The sequence below is a fragment of the Scyliorhinus canicula genome, chromosome 8, assembly GCF_902713615.1.
Source record: "Scyliorhinus canicula chromosome 8, sScyCan1.1, whole genome shotgun sequence".
Classification (NCBI taxonomy): Eukaryota; Metazoa; Chordata; class Chondrichthyes; order Carcharhiniformes; family Scyliorhinidae; genus Scyliorhinus; species Scyliorhinus canicula.
The window spans coordinates 117,115,929-117,141,644 of NC_052153.1; the positions used below are offsets into that span (position 1 = coordinate 117,115,929).

A 25,716-nucleotide genomic window follows, 5' to 3' on the forward strand; every position below is an offset into this window, starting at 1 on the left:
CTAAACACACTGTTTTATCTGGTTATTTCTTGTCCCCAAAACATACCCATGTTCCCCGAGACAGTCCTTTTCCCAAGCAACATCCAATTTGCTGGGGCTAGTTTAGCATAGGGCTAAAGAGCTGGCTTTGAAAGCAGCACAAGGCAGGCCAGCAGCACGGTTCAATTCCCGTACCAGCCTCCCCGAACAGGCGCCGGAATATGGAGACTAGGGGCTTTTCACATTAACTTCATTTGAAGCCTATTTGTGACAATAAGCGATTTTCATTCATTTTAATAATTCTATAGGTCAAATACAGCAAATAGTTACCACATAATACCGCTTAGTTGACCAAGTCCCGGAAATGTCTCATCCTGGATCAGCGTAGGCATGAAACTGCGTCTTTTAGAGGGGAATATCTGCAATCTGCCATGGCTCTAAATGTTAGATGGAACAGGCCTCCGTGGTTTGGATCATAGATGGAATTGGCCTGTCTGATTGTTGGGTGGAGAACAAGCCTGATTCCCCAAGTGACGTACTAGCAGTTATAGTGTTCAATCTCTTTGAATTCCCACCCTGTGGATTCAGCTGTCTACATCTCTCAAATTCCTTCCTTTAGAAGTTATCATTAGCAGTTTGGTGGGAGTGAGGGGAATGGAGTGCAAAATTCAGGGAGTTATTCTAAATCTATATAAAACACCAGTTCAACCCAGAGTATTGCATTCAATTCTGGGCACCATGCTTCAGGAATAATATGAAGATTTTGGACAGGCTATCAGTTGGCAGGACAGGCGGTTCATGATGCAGAGTGAGGCCAACAGCGTGGCTTCAATTCCCGTACCGGCTGAGGTTATTAATGGCGGCGCTACCTTCTCAATCTTGCCCCTCGCCAGAGGTGTGGTGATCCTCAGGTTAAATCACCACCAGTCAGCTCTCCCCGTCAAAGGGACTATGACAACTTTACTTTACTAGTTGAGATTTAGGAGAATGGCTCTAGGGATGATGAATTACAGCTGCAGAAGCTGGAGTTTTCTCCTTAGAGCAGGGAAGGTTAGGCAAAGATTTGATAGATGTATTTATAAGCATGAAGGGCTTAGATAGAGAAAATAAAGATAAATCATTTCTGGAAACTGGAGGGTCGAGAACTAAAGGACATAAGTTGAAGGTGACCAACAAATGAACAGAGGCGATATGTGGAAAACCTCTTGATTGCAAAGAATGATTGGAATATTCTGCCTGACAAGGTGGTAGAAATACGTTCAATACAAGTTTTCACAAGGTAATTGGATAAGTATTTGGGAGGAGAAAAAATTTGCAGGCAAAAGTTTACAATGGTTAAATCTTACAAATGACAGACTGACTATTATTCACGTCCTGAGTCAGAGGCTATGAAATTATGACTTAGCTTTTCAAATGATTTCCAGAAAGACCTTTTAACGTAGCATGAAAATTAATAATTTGCTGTGTTTTGATGAATTGATTGTTCAGTCATTGCCATTTAATACATATGCATATTTTAACATATATTCAATTGTCATACAATTGGCATTGTGTGTAAAGAAATTGAAATTCCAGAACAAATAGAACTGTCAAACTTACATAAATTCAATAATTTAAGATTGTTACATAATGTGATCAGTGGGCCTGGGAGCAGAGAATGCACTAGGGCCCATAATTACTCTCCCTGGTCTTGCCTATACATAAAATTCAAGCCCATATTCCACCTTTCTACAGAGCATTTTCTTCTCAGATTAGGTGAATCAGTGCTTCACCAATACCTGCCAATGCCTTACTGCATTTAGTCATACAGTGTAAATTGCTGCAGTGGTTCTTCTAGACAGGGATTGCTTTGTCGAAAAAGCTGCTTTTGGATCAAAGAGTCCAATGAATGTAATGGCAACCAGGCAGATCACTACATACCCTGAATACCTTGAGTTTAGCTCAAAGGTTGAACCAAATTTCTGAGTCAAAATTCACAAATGGCCATAAAGTTCACAAGTGCGTTGCTGCCATCTGCTGGTATAATTGCAGCAGTAGTAACAGTATCATAAATAGTGTTGTAAGACTTCTTGCTGTGCTCATCCCAGTCCAACGTCGGCATCTCCACATCACGGCTACCATCGATACCGCAAACTGCCGGCTCAAAGTGGAGAGGATCTCCAAGGAGATTGCGCATATAGACACTAACATTAAGTTTCTACAAGGATGCAAGAAAGCAGACAAGATCCTGAAATGGCTACAGATCATAAACCCACAATTCGACCTACAACACAGACTATGCTGAAAGACTGTGCCGTCGCTCCTCTCTCTCACTCCTCAACCACGTCGTACACCAGCTCTACAGCAGGCGCCGCAACCTGGAAACCAAGATAGAGTCCATATTCTCAACTTGCGCTTCGGACACAGACCAGCTGCGGAACACCGCCAAATAGATGAGACAATGGTACTACGTCATCTATATGCACACCAAGAACAGGAAGCTTGAGAAACTCTGCATCACCCCCAGCAGCAACCAAGCCTCGCCCAGTACCACAGCAGAAAACAATACAGGGAAATCTATTGTCAAATGGTCGAACTATGTAAGGCAGGACTTTCTCTCCAGGGATAGGAAATGGAAGTCAGGACCATTTCCAGGTTATGTGGGGAACTATTAATGGCCCTGGGTTTCACAGGATCATTACCTTAATTGCCCTGAAGATGGATTTGGCAGCCAACAGGCCGCCTAAGGAGCAGATACAGAGGTTGGAACACAAGAGTAGGGATGTCTTGCTGCAACTATACACAGTATTGGTGAGACTAAATCTGAGTCCTGTGAGCAGTTTTGTTCCCCTTATTTAAGGGAAGGTATTATTTCATTGGAGGCGGCTCAGAAGGTTCACTCGGATGATCCCTGGTATGGAGGGATTGTCTTATGAGCAAAGGTTAAACAGGTTAGGACACTCCTCTTCACAATTTAGAAGAATGAGAGGTGATCTCATTGAAGCATATAGAATTAACTGGGTAAATGCTGAGAGGATGTTTCCCCTCATGGGAGAGTCTAGGATCAGACGGCATAGTCTCAGAATAAAGGGATGCCAATTTAAGACTAAGATGAGGAGACATTTCTTCTCTGAGGGTCGAGTGTCCTTGGAACTCCTTCCCACAGAGAGCTGTGGGGGATAGTGTCATTGTTTATATTTAAAGCTGAGATAGATATATTCTTGATCAGTAAGGGAATCAAGGGTTACAGGGAAAGGGAACGTGAGAAATGTCGGATCAGGCATGATCCTATCGAATGGTGGAACAGGCTCGTGGGGCCGAACAACCTACCGCTGTTCCTATTTTTTATGGTATTATCATCTTATAATTAGATCTGTTCAAGTATGGGGACTTCAAGTTGCGGCTATGCAGAGCTAAGTCGCACGTTCGGCAGCTCCCGCTAGCAAAAGGACATTTGGGCTCTTTTTAAGGCCCGCAACGGCACTTGTTCGACTTTTTCCGGTGTGGGAAGCGGACAGCAACATTTCCCTGATAGTGTATGGATTGGACCAGGAGCGGGGCGATTAAAAATGCAGCATTACAGCAAAGAAAGGTGCGAGGGAGGAGGACCAAGATGGCGGCGGACAGAGACCAGGCAGCGTGGACGCAGTGGGCGCAGGAGCTGCTCCAACGCTGTTTTAAGGAGCTAAAAGCAGAACTGCTGGAGCCGATGAAGGCCTCACTCGATAAGCTGCTGGAGACCCAGGCGGCCCAAGGGGCGGCGATCCGGGAGGTCCGGCAAAAGGTCTCGGAGAACGAGGATGAGATTTTAGGCCTGGCGGTGAAGGTGGAGGCGCTCCACAAGAAATGGCAGGCGAGGTTCGAGGAGATGGAGAACCGGTCGAGGCGGAAGAACTTGCGGATCCTGGGCCTCCCGGAGGGGCTGAGGGGATCGGACATGGGGTCTATGTGGTCACCATGTTGAATTCGTTCATGGGAGCGGGGGCCTTCCAGGGGCCCTTGGAGTTGGAGGGGGCCCACCAAGTGCTGGCGATGAAGCCCAAGCCCTGAGAGCCGCCACGGGCGGTACTGGTGCGGTTCCACCGGTTCGCTGATCGAGAGTGTGTATTAAGGTGGGCCAAGAAGGAGTGGAGCAGCAGGTGGGGGAACGCGGAGGTCCGGATCTACCAGGATTGGAGCGCGGATATGGCGAAGAAGAGGGTCGGTTACAATCGGGCGAAGGCAGTGCTGCACAGGAGAGGGGTGAAGTTCGGCATGCTACAGCCGGCGAGTCTGTGGGTCACCTATAAGGATCGACACCATTATTATGAGTCCCCGGAGGAGGCCTGGGCCTTTGTTCAGGCCGAAAAACTGGACTCGGACTAAGGATCGGGGACGAGGGGTCGCAGTGGTGGGATGGTTGGGGATTGTGGTGTTGAGTTCCGCGGGGGGTTCGTGAGTTGGGGGGGGGGGGGGGGGGGTAGGTAAACAGCTTGGGGGCTTGCTGGTCGGTAGGGGTTGATGGGGCCTCGCCGGGGGGGAAGGGGGGGGGGGTTTGGCCCCGGGGTCAGCTGACTCACGGGAGTGCAATGGGGAGAGCAACGCAGCTAGGGGAGGACCTAGCTGGGTGGTGATGGGGGGGGGGGGGGGGGGGGGCACCGGGTTGCTGCTGGAATGGCCGAGGGGGAGCTGGAGGTGGTAGAGGAGGTCGGGGCAGAGATCTGCCGTTGTGGGGAACGGGTCGTGCGGGCACGTGGCTGGCCTAGGAAGGGCTATGGCTAATCGGCGGGGGAGGGGGGCGAGTAGTCCCCTGATCCGGCTGATAACCTGGAATGTAAGGGGACTGAATGTGCCGGTCATGCGGGCCCGAGTGTTCGCGCACCTGAAGGGGCTGAAAGCGGATGTGGCCATGCTCCAGGAGATGCACCCGAGGGTGGCGGAACAGGTAAGGTTGAGAAAGAGGTGGGTAGGGCAGGTGTTTCATTCGGGTTTGGATGCAAAAAACCGTGGGGTGGCGATCTTGGTGGGGAAGAGAGTGTCGTTCGAGGCGTCGAGTATTGTGGCGGACAATGGGGGTAGGTATGTGATGGTAAGTGGCAGGCTGCAGGGGGAGCGGGTGGTGCTGGTCAATGTATACGCCCCGAATTGGGACGATGTGGGGTTCATGCGGCGTATGTTGGGCCGGATTCCGGATCTTGAGACAGGAGGCCTAATAATGGGAGGGGATTTCAACACGGTGCTGGACCCGGCACTTGATCGCTCCAGGTCTAGGACGGGCAGGAGACCGGTGGTGGCCAAGGCGCTGAGGGGGTTTATGGACCAGATGGGAGGGGTGGACCCATGGAGGTTTACGAGGCCGGGGGCCAGGGAAGTTTCATTCTTCTCCCATGTCCACAAGTCCTACTCCCGGATTGACTTTTTTGTTATGAGCAAGGCGCTGATTCCGAGGGTGGAGGACACGGAATATTCGGCGATAGCCATTTCTGATCACGCTCCGCATTGGGTGGACCTCGAGCTGGGGGAGGAGAGGGACCAACGTCCGCTGTGGCGTTTAGAGGTGGGGCTGCTAGAGGATGAGGAGGTGAGCGGGCGGGTCCGGAGGTGTTTAGAGAGGTACCTGGAGACTAATGATAATGGGGAGGTGCAGGTAGGGGTGGTCTGGGAGGTGCTGAAGGCGGTGGTCAGAGGAGAGCTAATCTCCATTAGGGCAAACAATGAGAGAGGTGAGAGGAGAGAGAGGGAGAGGTTGGTGGGGGAGATGGTTAGGGTGGACAGGAGGTATGCGGAGGTCCCGGAGGAGGGATTGCTGAGTAAGCTGTGTAGCCTCCAGGCTGAGTTCGATTTATTGACCACCAGGGAGGCGGAGGCGCAGTGGAGGAGGGCACAGGGGGTGGTATATGAATACAAAGAAAAGGCGAGCCGGATGCTGGCGCACCAGCTTCGGAAGCGGGAGGCAGCTAGGGAGATTGGTGGAGTTAGGGGTGGAAGAGGGAGCATGGTACGAAGTGTGGTGGGTATCAATGGGGTCTGTAGGAGCTTTTACGAGGAACTGTACCGGTCTGAGCCCCCATTGGAGGAGGGAGGGATGGGTCGCTTCCTAAACCGACTGAGGTTTCCGAGAATGGAGGACGAGCAGGTGGCGGGGTTGGGGGCGCCGGTTGGACTTGAGGAGCTGGTCAAAGCGATAGGGAACATGCAGACAGGGAAGGCACCGGGGTCAGATGGGTTCCCGGTTGGATTCTACAAGAAGTATTCGGATCTGCTGGGCCCGCTGTTGGTAAAGACCTTCAATGAGGCAAGGGAAGGAGGGGCTCTGCCCCCGACGATGTCTGGGCGCTGATCTCCTGGTCCTGAAGCGGGACAAGGATCCCCTACTGTGTGGGTCATATAGGTCAATCTCACTCCTAAATGTAGTTGCAAAGTTGCTGGCAAAGATTTTGGCCATGAGGATAGACGACTGTGTGCCACAGGTCATACATGAGGATCAGACGGGGTTTGTGAAATGGAAGCAGTTGAATGCTAATGTACGGAGGCTTTAGAATGGTATAATGATGCCGGCAGTGGAAGGGGAGGCGGAGATAGTGGTGGCGATGGATGCGGAGAAGGCCTTTGATAGGGTGGAATGGGGGTACCTGTGGGAGGTGTTGAAAAGGTTCGGGTTTGGGGAGGAGTTCGTCAGGTGGGTGAGGTTGCTATACGAGGCCCCGGTGGCGAGTGTGGCTACGAACAGAAGGAGGTCAGTGTATTTTCGGTTGCACCGGGGGACGAGGCAGGGGTGTCCCCTGTCCCCCCTGCTCTTTGCGCTGGCGATTGAACCGCTGGCCATGGCGCTGAGGGAGTCGAGGAACTGGAGGGAGATAGTGCGAGAGGAGGATTGGTGAGCTCCCGTTAAAAAAGGCGGAGAGGAGTTTTAGGTACTGGGGTACAGGTGGCTAGGAGCTGGGGGGGGCGCCATACATAAGCTTAACTTCACGAGGGTGGTGGAGCAGATGGAGGAGGAGTTTAAGAGGTGGGACGTGCTGCCACTCTCCTGGCGGGCAGGGTGCAGTCAGTCAAAATGACGGGTGCTCCCGAGGTTTTTGTTCTTGTTCCAATGCCTCCCCATCCTGATCCCTAACGCCTTTTTCAGGCGGGTCAACAGGAGCGTTATGGGGTTTGTGTGGGTGCAGAAGACCCCGAGGGTGAGAAGGTGTTCCAGGTAAGGGTGTTTGTGGGCAAGCAGGTGGTGGAGTTCCCACTGTTGCCACCACGAGGGGTTCAGGACAGGGTGCTTTCGTGGACGTGTGTTGGAAAGGGGAGGATATCGGCAATGTATCAGGTGATGCAGGAGGAGGAGGAGGCCTCGGTGGAGGAGCTGAAGGGTAAGTGGGAGGAGGAGTTGGGTGAGGAGATCGGCGAGGGGACGTGGGCGGATGCCCTGGGGAGGGTGAATTCCTCCTCCTCTTGCGCAAGGCTCAGCTTAATACAATTCAAGGTGCTGCATAGGGCATACATGACCGGGGCAAGGCCGAGCCGGTTCTTTAGGAGAGAGGACAGGTGTGTCAGGTGCTCAAGGAGCCCAGCAAACCACACCCACATGTTCTGGGCGTGCCCAGCGCTGGAGGGCTATGGGAGGGGCGTCGCGGAGATGATGTCTAGGGTTGTTGATTCCAGGGTTGAGCCGGGCTGGGGGCTCGCAATATTTGGGGTGGAATATTGGGGTGGAATACAATGGAAGGATGCAAGGCCCCCAGGCTTGGAATCCTGGGTCAACGATATGGCTGGGTTCATCAAATTGGAGAGGGTCAAATTTGGCTTAAAGGGGTCGGTGCAAGGGTTCTTCAGGCGGTGGCAACCGTTTCTAGACTTCCTGGCGGAGCGTTAGGTGATGGTTAGCAACAGCAACAACCCGGGGGGGGTTTGTTCTTATTTCTTTATGTTTTTATTGGTGAAAATTTTTGAAAACTTGAATAAAAATTATTTTTTAAAAAAGATCTGTTCAAGTATGGATCCAATTCAGACAGACCATGGTAGTTATTACTGTATCTGCCATCTCATTGCTGCATCATCTGGCAGCAACTGGCAGAGAAACTTGGAATGCCCAGAGGCCTGGAACCCAGACTATGGCAGCCCTTCAATTCCCTCATGTAGACCTAGAGGTTCTCTAAAACCTTTGGACAGCAAGGTAGCACGTGGCTAGCACTGTGGCTTCAAACGCCAGGTCCCAGGTTCGATTCCCCGCTGGGTCACTGTCTGTGCAGAGTCTGCACGGTCTCCTTGTGTCTGGGTGGGTTTCTTCCGGGTGCTCTGGTTTCCTCCCACAGTCCAAAGACGTTCAGGTTAGGTGGATTTCCATGCTAAACTGCTCTTAAGTGTCCAAAAAGGTTAGGAGGGGTTATCGGGTTATGGGGATAGGGGTGGGAAGTGAGGGCTTAAGTGGGTCGGTACAGACTCGATGGGCTGAACGGTCTCCTTCTGCACTGTATGTTCTATGTAAAACGCCTAAAGGGAGAGGAGGGAGGTACTTTTCTGATGGTGTGGCAAGAGGCGGTCACCCACCCAAACCAAGCAAGCCTGGATGGAGATAGCAGACAGAATCAGCCAATAGTGTGTGATACGTAGAAATTGGATCAACTGTCAAAAGAGGTTTAATCACTTATTTTTGGCCTTGATAACTGTCCATCACACAACTGACACACAGGAGCCAAGGTCAGGTCGTGTGACATGGATTTGGGCATTTGTTCCAGAAGTGGCTGACTGGGTGTGACAGATTTTTACCTACTGTTGATGCCTCCTGGAGATCAGTGGAATTCCAAGTCCAGATCAATTTAAAACATCCCTTGCAATGAGAGGCAGTTTAAATTTTAGTTAGGTAAAATGCACTGTCCTTTATACGTACACAGACCAGCATGCACACGTAAAATTTACATTCTAATTCATTAAAATGCACTAACCTGCACGCACGCACCTACCCACAATTGCACCATCAGCCTCTCTTATTCCCTTCTTCTTCATTCTCACTCATCCCTCAAGCATTCATTCCAGATTCCAGTCTTGCCAAATGTACTATGTATAATGCAGGAAATTCCTATGTCCTAACGTTCCATTCCAGCATGTGGTAATCTTCCACCTCACAAGATTGTTAATTTTGCTCTCCATTATCTCTTTACATTTCCTTTGGTGATTTGCTTTGACTGGGTTGGAGGAATGGACATATTATCTAAACCTACAATTTTGCACATCGTACCATTAATTTAAAAGTTCAATTTATTCACCAATTGTTTACCTTCTCTACTGGTAACCAGAATAAAGAGATTTTAACCAGGCGTCTTCCAATAAACTCAGAATGCTTTAGAGAATAGGTGCTATCAAATAAAGCACAAAGTTTGCAGAGTCTCAAAGCTGTCAATCTTAAGTTCCCTCATGTAAATGTGAGCTGATGGTCCCAGTGGATGTCTGGGGATTCTCATCAATGGAATTTTGCTGCAGAGAAGAAAATAGAGCTGGAGGGGAGGCAGTGGCATTTTGATAACACCATTGGAATTAGTAATCCAGAGACCCAGGGTAATGCTCTGGGGGCCCGGGTTCGAATCCCACCATAGCAGATGGTGAAATTTGAAATAAATAAGTATCTGGAATTAAAGTATAATGATAACCGGGAAAACATTGTCAATTGTTAAAACCTGTCTAGTTCACTAATGTCCTTTAGAGAGGAAATCTGCCATCCTTACCTAGTCTGGCCCACATGTGACTCCAGATCCATAGCACTGTGGTCGACTCTTAAATGCCCTCAGGATTAGGCAATAAGTGCTGCCCCAGCCAGCAACGCCCACATCCCATGATCACATTTTTAAAAATTATTCTCATCTCAGCTTTGCAAGTATAAGTGCAGACAGGACACACTCTGATGAGGATTCACTGGCATACACAATGTTAGATAAGACAGAGAGAGAGAGAGAGAGACAGTAAGAGTATCTACCCAACAAGACTGACTTCAAAACCAGCAGGTTCATGACTTAAAGCTTGCCTCTGCCTCTCAGTTTTCTGCCCATCAATTAAAGTGATTGCAATTCTAAACAAACAAACAGCTCTTCGTCAAGTACTATGCAGGGCAGATGATTTCTTGGAAGATGGCGAGCTTGTTCTCAGTCCCAAGGTGAACTTCTGACCTTCTTTTAAAAAAAACACCAGGTCAGCATCCAAGTGTCTAGATAATGCAATGTCTTTCCATATTTTAAAAAATAGTTGTGAAATAAATGATTTTCCAAACAGATGTTTCAGTGTAACAATAGTGATAGGGGTTACATAGAACATAGAACAGTGCAGCACAGTACAGGCCCTTCGGCCCACGATGTTGTGCCAACCATTTATCCTAATCTAAGATCAACCGAACCTGCACCCCTTCGATTTACTGCTGTCCATGTGCCTGTCCAAGAGTCGCTTAAAAGTCCTTAATGACTCTGACTCCACCACCTCCGCTGGAAGTGCATTCCACACACCCACCACTCTCTGTGTAAAGAACCTACCTCTGCCATCTCCCCTATACCTTCCTCCAATCACCTTAAAATTATGTCCCCTCGTGACAGCCATTTCCGCCCTGGGGAAAAGTCTCTGGCTATCCACTCTATCTGTGCCCCTCATCACCTTGTACATCTCTATAAAGTCACCTCTCTTCCGTCTTCATCCAATGAGAAGTTCATAGAATTTACAGTGCAGAAGGAGGCCATTCAGCCCATCGAGTCTGCACTGGCTCTTGGAAAGAGCACCCTACCCACACCTCCACCCTATCCCCATAATCCAGTAACCCCACCCAACATTAAGGGCAATTTTGGACACTAAGGGCAATTTGGCATGGCCAATCCACCTAACCTGCACATCTTTGGACTGTGGGCGGAAACCGGAGCACCCGGAGGAAACCCACGCACACACAGGGAGAATGTGCAGACTCCGCACAGACAGTGACCCAAGCCGGGAATCGAACCTGGGACCCTGGAGCTGTGAAGCAATTGTGCTATCCACAATGCTACCGTGCAGCCCTAACTCCCTCAACCTTTCTTCATAGACATGTCCTCCAGTCCAGGCAGCATCCTGGTAAATCTCCTCTGTACCCTCTCCAAAGCATCCAGAGCCTTCCTATCATGAGGCGTCCAGAACTGGACACAATATTCCAAGTGTGGTCTAACCAGGGTTTTATAAAGCTGCAGCAAAACCTCACGGCTCTTAAACATAATCCCCCAGTTCATGAAAGCCAACTCACCATACGCCTTCTTAACAACCCTATCAACCTGGGTGGCAACTTTGAGGGATCTATGTACATGGACCCCAAGATCCCTCTGTTCCTCCACACTTCCAAGAATCCTGCCTTTAACCCTGTATTCAGCATTCAAATTCGACCTTCCAAAATGAATCACTTCACATTTATCAAGGTTGAACTCCAGCTGCCACTTCTCAGCCCAGCTCTGCATCCTGTCAATGACCTGTTGTCATCTACAGCAGCCCCCAACACTATCTACAACTCCCCCAACCTTCGTGTCATCTTACTAACCCACCCTTCCACTTCATCATCCAAGTCATTTATAAAAACCACAAGGAGCGGGACACCACTGGTCATCGAACTTCAGACGGAATACCTTCTATCCACTACCCCTCGCTGTCTTCTTTTGGCCAGTCAATTCTGTATCCAGACAGCAAATTTCCCTGTATCCCATGCTCCCTAACTTTCTGAATGAGCCTACCATGGGGAACCTTATCAAATGCCTTATTGAAATTCATATACACCACATCCACTGCCCGAACTTCATCAATGTGTCTCGTCACATCCTCAAAGAATTCAATGAGGCTTGTGAGGCATGACCTGCCCCTCACGAAGCCATGCTGACTAGCTTTAATCAAACTATGTTTATCTAAACATTCATAAATCCTATATCTCAGATTAATCAACTACTGCAATTGTTAACTTAAAAAAAATAAAGAACTGCGAATGATTTATATCCATTGAGGTTCAATAGAACATGATCTCAATTGGAGTACTTTGTGTTGCCTTTATGCTTTAACTAGAAATCGCAATAGTCTGCATTTTCCATGCATAAAACTACAGACAATCCGTTTTATTCATTGTGTTCTATTAATTTTACTCAGAATAGTTTTACTGCAAGATTGTCATTCAGCCCAAAATAACAGTATTTTTTGCCACTTTATTCCATACTTCTGCAGGAGTTACTGTTTTAATTACCCTTCCATGAACAGGGGTGGGAAAAACTCTTGATTGTATTTGTTCAGCACTTAAAATATTTCAAAACTTTTGTATGTTCCAGCCATTTCGGTGACTGAAAGAAATGTTGCAGTACCTAGCTGCTGCCACTAGGGTCTCTCAGTAAGCTACACAAATGGAGCAGGAATGGGAAATCGCTCTACGGCATTATAGTAAAAAAATAATTCAAAGATCAGCCGTTACAATTACCCTATAGTTTCCAGGGATGAGTAGAATCCCGCAGAAAACTGTTCTATTTTAATGACTAACAACTTCAACTTTAATTTCAGAAAGATTTTATCATGGTCTTATTCAATAACTTTCTAGGAATATCTTTTTATTCACCATGTCCTACGAATGGCTTAAGAATAATGAATACCTGTCAGTGATTACAAAGACAATAATCAGTTGCACTTCTGAGAGCTCTTGAATAAGGTCATTATGAAACCATATCTAGGAGTATCCTTTGAATCAGCATCTTCTATGGGAATAATAAATACCGATGAATGATCACAAAGGCAGCAATCTATGTCATCATAAATCATGACCACATATCCAAACCAATTATAGCCATTATCTTGAAACTTCTAAATCTCTCTCTCACGCTTAAAATGAGTGACAGAGAGGGGAATGTCCGTGCATACGGATGCATGTATTTTTTCCACTCTCCCCTCTTTGCTGGTGTAGGGGATATGGAGCAAAACGGTCAAATTGTTCTCACAAACCTTTCTGTGGACAGTTCAAGAGTAGTAGTGACCTGGGAACAAGTTGCCCTTCTGCCTACATCATGGCAGTGTTGGTGTAAAGCTTAAGGAAAGCAGAGGGGAATTAAAGAGGAAGTGTCAAACTGAAACCACAAAAATAAAGTTCTTTGCCTGACAAATTGTAAGCCATAATCCATGGTATGTGGCAGAAATAAAGCACATTGACAATTAAAATGGTGGCTGATCTAAGGGATGAAAAATGAAATGTGTGCATGATTTTTTTTTGAATAAATTTAGACTATCCAATTAATTTTTTGCAATAAAGGGGCAATTTAGCGTGACCAATCCACCTACCCTGCACATCTTTTGAGTTGTGGGGGCATAACCCACGCAAACTCGGGGAGAATGTGCAAACTTCACACGGATAATGACCCAGAGTCAGGATCGAACCTGGGACCTCGGCGCATGAGGTTGCTGTGCTAACCACTGCGTCACCGTGCTGCCCTCATGTGGGCATGACTTAATGGCCATGTTGCACTTAAGCGAGAGTGAGATGAGGCCGAAGAAGTCAAAATCGAGAATAGCGCTGGACGGCAATCTGCGATCTCATCAGCCCACTCCAGTTGCCGACATCGGGATCCCACCTTAGCATGGCGAGAAACCAATAATCTCCACTTAAGCCCAATTTCCATACAATTATGGGAGTGAGCCCTTATCTAACGGCCTCCCGTGATCTAATGGTCTCCTCGGCAAGTGGCCATTAGTACTGAGTAGTACTCCTTTTTATAAATATGAAGCTGGGGGAAGGGGATCCAAGGAGGTGAGTAGCCATCTTCATTCCCAGATGGAAGACGTTCCTAACCAAGGAACTAAATGCAATGAAGGACGGCATCAAGATCGAGATAAACTCTGCAGTCAAGGTGCCAGTGGCGGAGGCGCTAGCCGCCATGCAGACGGCATGGAAAGAGACTGGAAGCCCAAGGGAGCACAATAGAGGTACCCAACCATCTACGTGGCCCAAATGCTTGGCAACCTAGTTGGAAGGGACAGCTTCCCTAAACCTGCAGAGATCGACTGGGCTCACAGGTCACTCCGACCAAAGCTCAGGGCCGGGAGCAGCCCAGGGTGATAATAGCCAAGCTGCACAAGTGCCAGGACCAAGAAAACATCCTTCGTTGGGCTCGATAAATGAAGGTGTGCGATTGGGAGGGACAGAAGAGTGTATCAGAACATTTGGGTGGACCTGGCAAAGCGCAGGGACGAATTTAACCATTTAAAGTCGGCCCTGTACAAGAACAAGGTCAGATTGCAAATGTTAGTCCCAGCCAGGCTTTGGGTAACATACCAGGGCAAAGAACATTATTTTACTGCCTCAGCAGAGACGGACGTGTTCATCCATAAGAATGATCTGGGCAGGCAGCAAGAGAGGCAATGGTGAGAAAGGCACGGAGAAAACAAAAGGAAGAAATGGACAATTTTGCACAGGACTGCGTGGCACTGTCAGCGGGTCACTGCTGGGGGAAGAGGGGTGGTGATAACCCGCTGTGAGCTGTGCACCAGTGCTCCTCATTCAATGCCATAGTTTGACTCCGCTTGTCTGCTGAGTGCCCGCTCAAACCAATTACCTGCACGTGGTGTGCCGGGGGAGCGGGGAGGCATCCAGGACCTCTATGTCCGGGAAGATGGGACATGGGATTGGTGCTCGGCCCGCATTTCAGAACAAAGTGCCAGGGGTGTCATATTGGTCTAGGTCAGCGATTTTTATTATTGAACAAACGTGTCCCCAACTGCCCCCATCCCCCGATGATGGTCCCCCCCCCCCCCCCCCCCCCACCCCCCCACCCCCCCCCACCCCGCCTCAGTGATACTCAACCTATTTAGTCTTCCGTTCTCTACCGTGCGACTAGGTGTATCCCCAGGATGCATATCAGGAGTGGAGGCAGCCAGCTGCCTGTGCGTCCCATGGCCTTTGCCTTGTTCTGGGTACTGATTCCAAGACACGCCGCTGGCAGTGGGGTGGGTATCGAGGAAGCGGGTGAATGCCGTTGTCCCTCTGTAGGGTGGCTCCGGGTTGGCACCCAGCTCATCCTCCCCTCGGTCTGTGCCTAGCAACCAAGAATTGCTCTGGAGGGCCTCAGCAACGTCCACCTGACACTGGAACATGCCCCGCAGCGCCTCATCGAGGTCCGCCTGGTACTGGGTCACATCCCCTCAGCGACTGGGACAGGATCTTGAGGTGTTTAGCCATGGCCGTCACTAACTGAGCCAAGCCTTGGATACCTCCACTTTGGGGCCGACATTGTACACCGGGCTCTCCACTGCAGACACAACTCTAGCAGTGTTGGCTTCAGTGTCACGCATTGCCAGCGCTATCTCCTGCACCCGTAGTCTCTAGGACTCCTCCAAACGGCTATGGACCTGCTGAAGGGTCCCTGACATCCCCCTCTGAAACGCACGGCCGTACTAGCATCTGCATCAGCTCTGGGTAAATTTGATCCGGAGGCTCAGCATCTGACTGGCACCCAGCTGTTGTCTCGCCTGGTCATTCCTGCCTCCACCTGATGTGCATCAGCAACTGTGTGGTACTCACCAGAATGTGCCCCAGAAGCCTGTCACTATCGTTGCCAACGCAGGTGTGCATCTCCGCGCTGGTGGCGGTTGGGGGCATCCCTGGAGCTCTCGGGGGGAGGGAGCAACCCAAATGGGCTGGAGTCATCGGATGGAGATCCTGCAGGAGAATGGACATGTGGTCAGTGGGAGGGATGGGTCGGTCTGTATGGCATGAATAATGCACGTGTGATATGTCATCTAGGTGGAGACTGGTGGATCCTCATCTCTATGCCTTCCGCTAGCCTCTAACATTGATTACAGATCTGTCCTCGGCCACCTCTGTGACCTTCTGGTCCCATTCCTCGTAGGGGAAGACAACTCTGATGTTCAGCACCCCACCGCCTGTCTGGGCCCTCTCCAGTTTGTTGTGGGCCAAATTCTCCTTGGGGGACACATCGTTAGACGCACACGTTATTCAGCGTAGGAGTGATGCACATGGGTGCACCAGGGAATGGAACGTTGTTGGATGCGGGCGGTGCCAGCTGCATACTTTGGGTGTGGGGGGGGGGGGGGGGGGGGGTCCTTCGGGTGCCAACTCATACGTGCGGCATGGCAGAGGTTGTTCATCTTCTTACCGCACCAGGTGCCGGTGCTCCTGGTCATACTCCCTGGCTGACAGTCGCTGACAGTTTCTCCCAGGCACCGCTGGCTGCCCAGTGGCAGACCCTCCGAGACCCTTGGGGGAAACAAGGCATCCTATCTGGCTACGACCCCGTCCAGTAATCTGCCCAGGTCGGCATCCACGAATTGTGGGACTGGTCTTCTCGACGGCCATGGCTAGGAGCTGTGTGGGTTTGCTGAGCAGGACTGGTTTAACTGATGCTCTCCCTCATTAGGGAACGCTGGCGAGCGCTGTCCCGGCGAATCAGGTGGCTGGACCATCATTTGCGGCGTAAAGCACGTGGGGCCACATCAAGTGGACCAATTAATGTTTTATAGCGGTGACTGCCTCACCGGGCCGACTGTCGGGAAGCTGCCGACAGTTCCCGCTCGCTACCGCTTAACGTTTTTGGTGAAATCGTGTCCATGTATTTCTTTAGACATAGACATAGAACAGTACAGCACAGAACAGGCCCTTCGGCCCTCGATGTTGTGCCAAGCAATGATCACCCTACTCAAGCCAACCTATACCAGTAACCCCCCACCCCCCCACCATTAACCTTATTTTTTAGGACACTAAGGGCAATTTAGCATGGCCAATCCACCTAACCCGCACATCTTTGGACTGTGGGAGGAAACCGGAGCACCCGGAGGAAACCCACGCACACACGGGGAGGACGTGCAGACTCCGCACAGACAGTGACCCAGCCGGGAATCGAACCTGGGACCCTGGAGCTCTGAAGCATTTATGCTAACCACCATGCTACCGTGCTGCCCACCATTGTCATGCTGCCCATCAATTGCCACTTTAGACAATTGTCATTCTTTTTGTTGCCTTCAGATTCATTTCATTGTTCACCTTGAATTAATTTAACATATTGCATAAAACTTGAGAATACAATCGCAATTTAACAGACCTAGAATTTTGCCACTTATGCAATAGGTGCCACAACACGTCAAAAGCCAATCTCCAATTAATGCAGCTTTTCACTTCCCCATGTCAACATTTATTTTTGAAGTAATAATCTGATTGATCAGTTAATCAAAATTACTCTACCTTTATACCCTGTAGGGATCATCTTTCTTGTCAAATGCAAACTCTTTACCTCTTCACCCCTAAATGAATTTTGGGCTTGACATGATGCTGAACTCTTCTTCCACCGCCATATTTAAGTGCAGGAGTCCTCCCTTCCATTTAACAGATCCTTTTATCCGCCTCCAGCGTTCTCCCTTCACCTGGATCCCTCCCTCCAGCCGCTCACCTGCTCTTGATCTTTTTATTCAGAACTGCAGGCATGACATTGACCAACTCAATTTGTCCGCTCTTCTCATCCACTCTAATCTGTCGCCTTCTGAACTGGCTACACTCCATGCTCTCAGGTCCAATCCTGGCTTTGACATCAAACCGGCCAACAAGGGTGGGGCTGTTGTCTGGTGTACTAACCTCTATCTCACATAGACTGAAAGTCAACTCTCAACGACACTTCCTCCTACCTCCCCCTGGACCATGACCCCACCACAGAGCAGCAAATCATTGTTTCCAGGACTGTCACTGACCTCCTCTCCTCTGGAGACCTTCCCGCCACAGCTTCCTACCCTGGACAGGATGCTTCTACCTTCTCCCCAAAATCCACAAACAACACTGTCCTGGTATTCCATCGTACCGGCCTGTTCCTGCCCCAGCGAACTCATTTCTTCCTATCTTGACTCCATACTCTCTCCTCCTCTGTGGCTATGGATGCCCACATGAGTTACACTTTTGTGGAACATTCCTTGTTCCAGTCCTACTCCAGCCCCATTCCAGAACTCTTTTATCGATACATCGATGACTGTTTCAGTGCTGCTTCATGTTCCCATCTGGACCTGGAAAAATGTATTGATTTCACTTCCAATTTCCACCCGTCTATCACTTTCACATGGTCCATCTCCGACACTTCCCTTCCCTTCCTTGATCTTTCTATTTCAATTTCTGGGGATAAACCCTCCACTAATACCCATTATAAACCCCCAGCTCCCTCAACAACAGCTCTTCACAGCCCACATCCTGCAAGGACTCCATCCCATTCTCCCAGTTCCTACGCCGCCGTTGCATTTGTTCTGATGATGCCATTCTCCAAAATGGTGCTGCTGACATGTCTTCATTATTCCTTAATTGTGGTTTCCCACCCACTGTGGTCAACAGGACTCTCAACCGTTTCCAACTGATCTCCCCCACCTCTTCCCTCACCGCCTCCCTTCCCTCCCAGAACCCCTGTCCACCAAACGCAGACTGAGCATCTTCGGTCTGTGCGCTTTCAGGACCCTGACCGTCCTGTTGCTTGCCATTTTAATAAAAGACCCTGCTCCCATGCCCACATGTCTGCTCTTGGCCTGCTGCAATGTTCCAGTGAAGCGCAACGCAAACTGGAGGAACAACATCTCACCCTCCGGTAAGGCCGCTACAGCCCTCCAGCCTGAACATCAAATTCAACAACTTCAGATGATCAGCTCTACCCGACATAGACTAGACATAGAACAGTACAGCACAGAACAGGCCCTTCGGCCCTCAATGTTGTGCCGAGCCATGATCACCCTACTCAAACCCACGTATCCACCCTATACCCGTAACCCAACAACCCCCCCCCTTAACCTTACTTGACCCATTTGTTTTTATTTCATTTTAACTGTCTTTTACCATTTCTTTCTTTCTTAATATACATTTAAATTCACCTCTCCCCCCCCCCCCCAACAATCTTATCCACCGTTCCTTCACCTTTCTCCTCTTTGCTTCCCCCTTCCCCTCCCCCCACATCTGCAGTTCATCCTCTGATGTTAGTTTCTCTGCTGTTTGACCTTTCACAGTCTGGGGACTGCCATTAACACTATTTCCCCTTGGTTTCTGTGGCCATTAGCACCCGGTTTCCCTGGGTTTCTGTGGCTATGACTCATCTTTCATTCTCACTCCACAGTATAAATATTTCCCACTTTCTCTGTCTATTAGCTTTGACAAAGTCATCGGACTCGAAACGTTAGCTCGTTTCTCTCCCTACAGATGCTGCCAGACTTGCTGAGATTTTCCAGCATTTTCTCTTTCACCCCTGTCCTCACTTTTTACCCCACCAGCCTCCATATTCAAAGAATCATCCTCTGCCAGTTCCGCCAACTCCAGCATGATTCCACCACCAAACATATCTTTCCCTCACTCCCCCGTCAACATTTCACAGAGACTGTTCCCTCCGGGACACCCTGGTCCACTCCTCCATCACTCCCAACACCTCACCCTCTTCCATGGCATTTTCCCATGCAATCACAGACCGTGTAACACCTGCCCCTTTACCTCCTCCCTGCTCACCATCCCAGGGCCTAAAGACTCTTTTCAAGTGAGGCAGTGCTTCTAGGCAGACTAAACGCAGACTCGGTGGCCAGTTTGCAGAACACCTTCGACCCGTCCGCAAGCAGGACCCAGATCCTCTTGTTGCTTGCCATTACAACTCACCACCCTGCTCTCACGTCCACATGTCCAACTTTGGCCTGCTGCAATGTTCAAATGAAGCCCAGCACAAACTGGAGGAGCAGCTCCTCATCTTCCGATTCAGCACGTTACAGCCTTCCAGAGTTAATATTGAGTTCAACGACTTCAGACTGTGAACTCTCTCCCCCACCTTATTTCCATCCATTTATTTTCATTTCTTCCATTCATATGTTTTTCCCTCACCATTGCCCCCCTTGTCCTCCCTCTCCCCCCCCCCCCCCCCCCCCCCCCAAAAAAAACCCGGTCCATCTGTTTCTAGTTGCCCTTTGGTACACTGCTCACTTTTGGTCCACTAATCACATATTCAAACCTCTATATGTGCCACGAACAGCACCCTTCTCAGCCCTAATCACCCCCATTTACATTCTTTTTGTCCTTCTGTCCACAACATCTTTGTTAATCTCCATCTATCGCTGGGCCCCTTACCAAAACACACGCTCTCAAGCACACCAGTATAAATCTGACCCGGTTTCCACTTCTCTCCAGCTTTGACAAAAAGTCATCCAGACTCAAAACATTAGCTCCCTTTTCTCTCCACAGATGCCGTCAGACCTGCTGTAATTGTCCAGTATTTTATGCTTTTGTTTCAGATTCCAGTATCCATAGTAATTTGTGTTTAACTTATTGAAATATGTTGGCCCTCAAGAACATTTAAGAGTCTGCAATGAGGAGTTCATCATGAAACTAATGATGTTTCATCAGAATTTTATTTCATTTTTTAAATTTCAATCTCTAAATTTAAATGAATGCCATTGCAAAACATAATGCATACTGTGTGTAGACCTACCATTGAAGTAATAGATCTTGCATCATCTTCATAGGCTAGTACTGGAGGTGGTTCCTTCCCATCATTCTCTTTGACCTTTTGGTCCAACAGATCTTTCTGTGCAGAGAGTTTAGCCTCAGTACATTTCATCTGCTGTACACTCTGTCTCAGTTCCTCCAATGCCTGCTTCTGACTCAGCAGTAACACAATGCTGGTGGAAAGAAATTTTGAACAGATGCATTACATTTTCACCACCTTCATAGCAAAAATACCACAAACCAAGTAAAACAACTCTGCACAAATTGTTTTAAGTATAGATGTCATTGCTCAAAAGAAAAACTCAAGTCACTGCTGAAGCCTGAACAAAGAAAGTCATGAAGGCGCTCTGGAAATTTCAGTTACGTGGAGAAATAGAGCAGCTTGGGCTATTTTCCTTGGAGCAGAGAGGAAAAGGGGAGAACAGTAGAGTACTCAAAATAATAAAAGACCTTGACAATGTAAATAAGGAAGAACTGTTTCCAGTGACAGAATCAGAGTATACTGGTTTTGTGTAATTGGTAAAAGAACCAGAGGCAAAATTATTTATTTTTATGCAGCACTGGTTATGACCATTCAGAATGTACTGCTTGAAAATGAACTGACGGACTTCCGGTGGCGGCGATGTCCGAGTGAGCCGCACATTCGGTGGGCTCTCACTCCGGCCGGCTGGAACAGCTGTTTCCCCGCGATAGCGGGACTACGGAGGCGGCAGAAAGGCTGCCTGGAACAGAGGAGGAGAGCGGGCTGCAGAGGATGTAAGTGTGGAGGCCAGCAGGTGAGGAAGAAGGAGAGAGAGAGAGAAGGAGGAAGCTGACCTGCAGGTTAAGATGGCGGACCCACGGACCTTCCTTCCTCCAGGACAAAGGGAAAAAGAAAAAGTTTGGAGTTGCTGAGGAGGGACAGCTTGGACCCACTTCAGATGCCCAAGAGGTCAAATTGAAGGAGCTGGGCGAAGGAAAGCGGCAGCGGAGGCGCCGAGGAGCGGGCTGCGGCATATGGAACAGCGGGATTCCAGAAAGCAGAAGAAGAAGGAGAAAAAGGGACAGAGACAAGGACCGGAAGAAAATTACCTGGGACCTAAGATGGCGGACACACGGAACCCGGACTCAGCAATCCAGCTGGCGCTGGATAACATGCTCCAGGTAATGAAGTCCAGTTTTGAAGCGCTGAAGCGGGACAGCTTGGACCCAATCCAGAAAGCGGTGGATCAGCTGAACCAGAGGATGGACGCCCAGGATGTTAAAGTTAAGGAGCTGGGAGAAGCGGTGGAGGAGCAGGCGGATGCGCAAACGGTTGCAGCGCTAGAAGTGGACGGCCTGAAAGAGCGGCAGAGAAGACTGCTGGACAGAGTAGAGGAGCTGGAGAATAGAGTCCGCAGGAACAATCTGAGGATGGTCGGCCTCCCGGAGGGGGCGGAGGGAGCTGATGCTGCAGCGTTTGTAGCAGACCTGCTGAAGCAGCTGATGGGGGCTGAAGCCTTTCCGCGACCGCTGGAGCTGGAGGGGGCACACAGGGTGCAGGCAAGGCAGGGGCGGCTGGGCGGACCCCCCCGCCCGATGGTGATTAGGTTCCACAGGTTCGTGGACAAGGAGCGGGTGCTGCAGTGGGCAAAGAGCGCCAGGAGCAGCACGTGGAATAACAGTGTGCTCCGCATCTATCAGGACCTAAGCCAGGAGGTGGCTCGGCGGCGAGCAGCCTTTAAGAATGTCAAGGAGGTGCTGTTCAAGAAGCACGTGAAGTTTGGTCTGCTGTTCCCAGCTCGGCTATGGGTCACGCACCAGGGTCAACACCACTACTTTTCCGAGCCCGAAGAAGCGATGGATTTTGTGAGGGACCTGGGGATGGTCCCGAAAGGAGGCCCTAAGGACACGAGTTAGGGCCCGAGGATTTCTGTGGGGAGGAACGCCGAATGTGCCTGGACTGCTGCTCAACGGTTTGCTGGGCCAATGGGGCCAAACGGAACATTTGAGACTCTTTCCTTTGTTCATGGACATTTATGTGCTTTTTCTCTTTTTTCTATGTTTTTTCCCTTTTTTTTTCCTGTTTGGGCTTTTTGTGCAGCTCGCGGAAGACACTGGAGCCGGCTTGCCCCAGTGGGTGGGGAGGAGGGCGGGGAAACAAGGGGAATGGGACAGGAAGGCGCCGGAGTGTTGAGTCACCGGGCTAGCAGATTGGCTAGTCAAGGAAGTCAGATGGGGGGGAAAGCTATAGCCAGTAGATGGCAGGGGTGGGGGTATCGGGGGATGGGGTTAGGGGAGGGGGGGGGTTGTTCTGCTGACGGGAGAGGGACTTGAAATAGGCACTGGAAAGGAGGTCGAGGGTGGAGGCAGCTATAGGGCGGGCCAGGAAGGGCGCGACGCACGGGTCAGGGGCCGGCCCGAGAAAGGCTATGGCTGACCGGCGGGGTGGGGGGGGTGGGATGTGCCCCCCGACCAGGCTGATCACCTGGAACGTCAAGGGACTGAATGGGCCGGTTAAGAGGGCGCGGGTGTTCGCGCACTTGCGGGCCCTGAGGGCGGACGTAATTATGTTGCAGGAGACACATCTGAAAGTGTCAGACCAGACCAGGCTAAGGAAGGGCTGGATTAGCCAGGTCTTCCACTCGGACTTGGACTCGAAGTCCAGAGGGGTGGCAATCATGATCAACAAGCGTGTGCAATTTGAGGCAGAGGGCATATCCGCAGACAGGGGGGGCAGATACCTGATGGTACGGGGCAGGCTGGAGGGGAGAAGAGTGGTGCTGGTGAATATATATGCCCCGAACTGGGATGACGTGGACTTCATTAAAAGAGTGCTGGGGAAGATCCCGGACTTGGATTCTCGCAGGCTAATAATGGGAGGGGACTTTAACATGGTCCTTGACCCGACTTTGGATCGGTCGTGTCCCAGAACGGGTAGGCTCTCAGCAATGGCAAGGGAGCTGAAAGGGTTTATGGAGCAAATGGGGGCAGTGGACCCCTGGAGGGAGGGACAGCCAACAGGAAGGGGCTACTCGTTCTACTCGCACGTCCACAAAGTATATTCCAGGATAGATTTCTTTGTGCTAAGCAGGGACTGTAGGGGGGAGGTAAAGAACACGGAATACTCAGCAATTACCATTTCAGACCATGCCCCGCATTGGGTGGACCTGCAGTTCGGGGGAGCGAGGTATCAACGCCCGCAATGGAGGCTAGATGTGGGACTGCTGTCGGAGGAGGGGATCTGCGAGAGGCTTCGGAAATGTATAAAAAATTACCTGCAGGTGAATGACACTGGGGAGGTCTCAGCGGCGACCGTGTGGGAGGCGCTAAAGGCAGTAGTGCGGGGGGAGCTGATTTCAATTGGGGCCCATAGAGCCAAGGCAGACCGGGCAGAGATGGATAGATTGGTCAGGGAAATGGGCCGGATAGATGAAGAGCACGCGGAGTCCCCGGGGGAGGTTTTACTCAGGGAAAGGCAGAGGCTACAGGCGGAACTGGGGGCACTATCCACGAGCAGGGCCGTGGAACAGCTTAGGAAGGCGAGGGGAGTGGTGTACGAGTATGGGGAAAAGGCTAGCAGACTGTTAGCGCAGCAACTTAGGAGGAGGGAGGCGGCCAGGGAAATAGGTAGAGTGAGGGACGAGGGGGGGCACAAAGTGGAGGATCCGGCAGAATTGAATAGGGTATTCCGGGACTTCTATCGTAAGCTGTATACTTCGGAGCCGCCAGAAGAACCGGAGGGGATGAAAAGGTTTCTGGATGGGTTAACATTCCCAACAGTTGGGGGGGGGCGAGTGGAAGAGCTGGGGGCCCCGATTAGAGTAGAGGAGGTATTGGGGGGCCTAAAGGCCATGCAGTCGGGGAAGTCCCCGGGGCCGGATGGATACCCAGTAGAGTTTTATAGGAAGTTCTCTGAGCTGGTGGGCCCGGTCTTGGCGAGGGTTTTCAATGAGGCAAGGGACAGAGGGACCCTGCCGCCGACGATGTCACAAGCCACCATATCTCTGATATTAAAGCGGGGTAAAGACCCGGAGGTGTGCGGGTCCTACAGGCCAATCTCCCTGATTAATGTAGATGCCAAGCTCCTGGCAAAGGTACTGGCGGGTAGAATGGAGGACTGTGTACCGGAGGTGATTGGGGAGGATCAAACGGGGTTCGTGAAAGGTAGGCAGCTGGCGGCCAATCTGAGGAGATTGCTCAATGTGATAATGATGCCCCCGGCGGGTAGAGAGGTGGAGGTAGTGGTGGCTATGGACGCCGAGAAGGCCTTTGACCGGGTGGAGTGGGAATATCTATGGGAGGTGCTCGGACGGTTTGGGTTCGGGGAGGGATTGGTGGATTGGATCAAATTATTATATCAGGCCCCGAGGGCCAGCGTCAGGACCAACAGAGAAGTGTCGGAGTACTTTAGGTTGTACCGAGGGACCAGGCAGGGCTGCCCGCTCTCCCCGCTGCTGTTTGCGCTGGCCATAGAGCCGCTGGCGATTGCGCTGAGAGCCGCAGAGGGTTGGAAGGGGATGGTGAGGGGCGGGGTTGAACATAGGGTTTCTCTTTATGCAGACGACCTGCTCCTGTACGTGTCGGACCCAGTGGCCGGGATGGGAACTATACTGGGAATGCTGAGGGAGTTCGGCCAGTTCTCAGGATACAAATTAAATACGGTCAAGAGTGAAATGTTTGTGGTACAGGCAAGGGGCCAGGAGAACAGATTGAGAGGGCTACCGTTTAGGTTAGTTGAGGAAAATTTCCGGTATTTGGGAATCCAGGTGGCGCGAGACTGGGGCAGGCTGCACAAGTTAAATTTGGCCAGGGTGGTGGAGCAAATGAAGGGAGAGTTTCGGAGATGGGATGCACTCCCGCTGTCGCTGGCAGGGAGGGTGCAGACTGTAAAGATGACAATCCTCCCTCGATTTTTGTTTATTTTTCAGTGCCTCCCGATCTTTATCCCACAGTCCTTCTTCAAAAGAGTTAACGGGCTGATCATGAGCTTTGTCTGGGCGGGAAAGTCTCCGCGGGTTAAGAAGGCGATGGTGGAGAGGAACCGCAGCGAGGGAGGGCTGGCGTTGCCGAGTCTGGTCAATTATTACTGGGCAGCCAACATCGCTATGATAAGGAAGTGGATGGTGGGTACGGGGTCTATTTGGGAGCGAGTGGAGGCGGCTTCGTGCAGGGGCTCCAGTTTGGAAGCCCTGGTCACGGCTCCTCTACCGCTGCCGCCGGCCAAGTACACCACCAGCCCGGTAGTGGTGGCGACCCTGCGGATATGGGGCCAGTGGAGGAGGCATGTGGGGGAGATGGGGGCGTCTGTCTGGGCGCCAATCTGCGACAACCATCGGTTTGCCCCCGGCAGTATGGATGGG

The 25,716-nt window shown here is 50.5% G+C and overlaps 1 protein-coding gene across 4 annotated transcripts in view; it reads right to left on the reverse strand.

The window, feature by feature from the left end:
• The window catches only part of fer (fer (fps/fes related) tyrosine kinase), a 364,060-nt gene that overhangs the window by 176,453 nt on the left and 161,891 nt on the right, over positions 1 to 25,716 (reverse strand). For 3 of the 4 annotated variants that reach the window (XM_038805140.1, XM_038805139.1, XM_038805142.1), the window contains exons 9-10: positions 20,379 to 20,568; positions 15,461 to 15,598 (exon numbers count right to left, since the gene is read on the reverse strand). In XM_038805140.1, coding sequence (XP_038661068.1) covers positions 15,461 to 15,598; positions 20,379 to 20,568 — 328 coding nt within the window. The remainder of the gene's footprint in view (positions 1 to 15,460; positions 15,599 to 20,378; positions 20,569 to 25,716) is intronic. The other variant, XM_038805141.1, reaches the window with a different exon arrangement.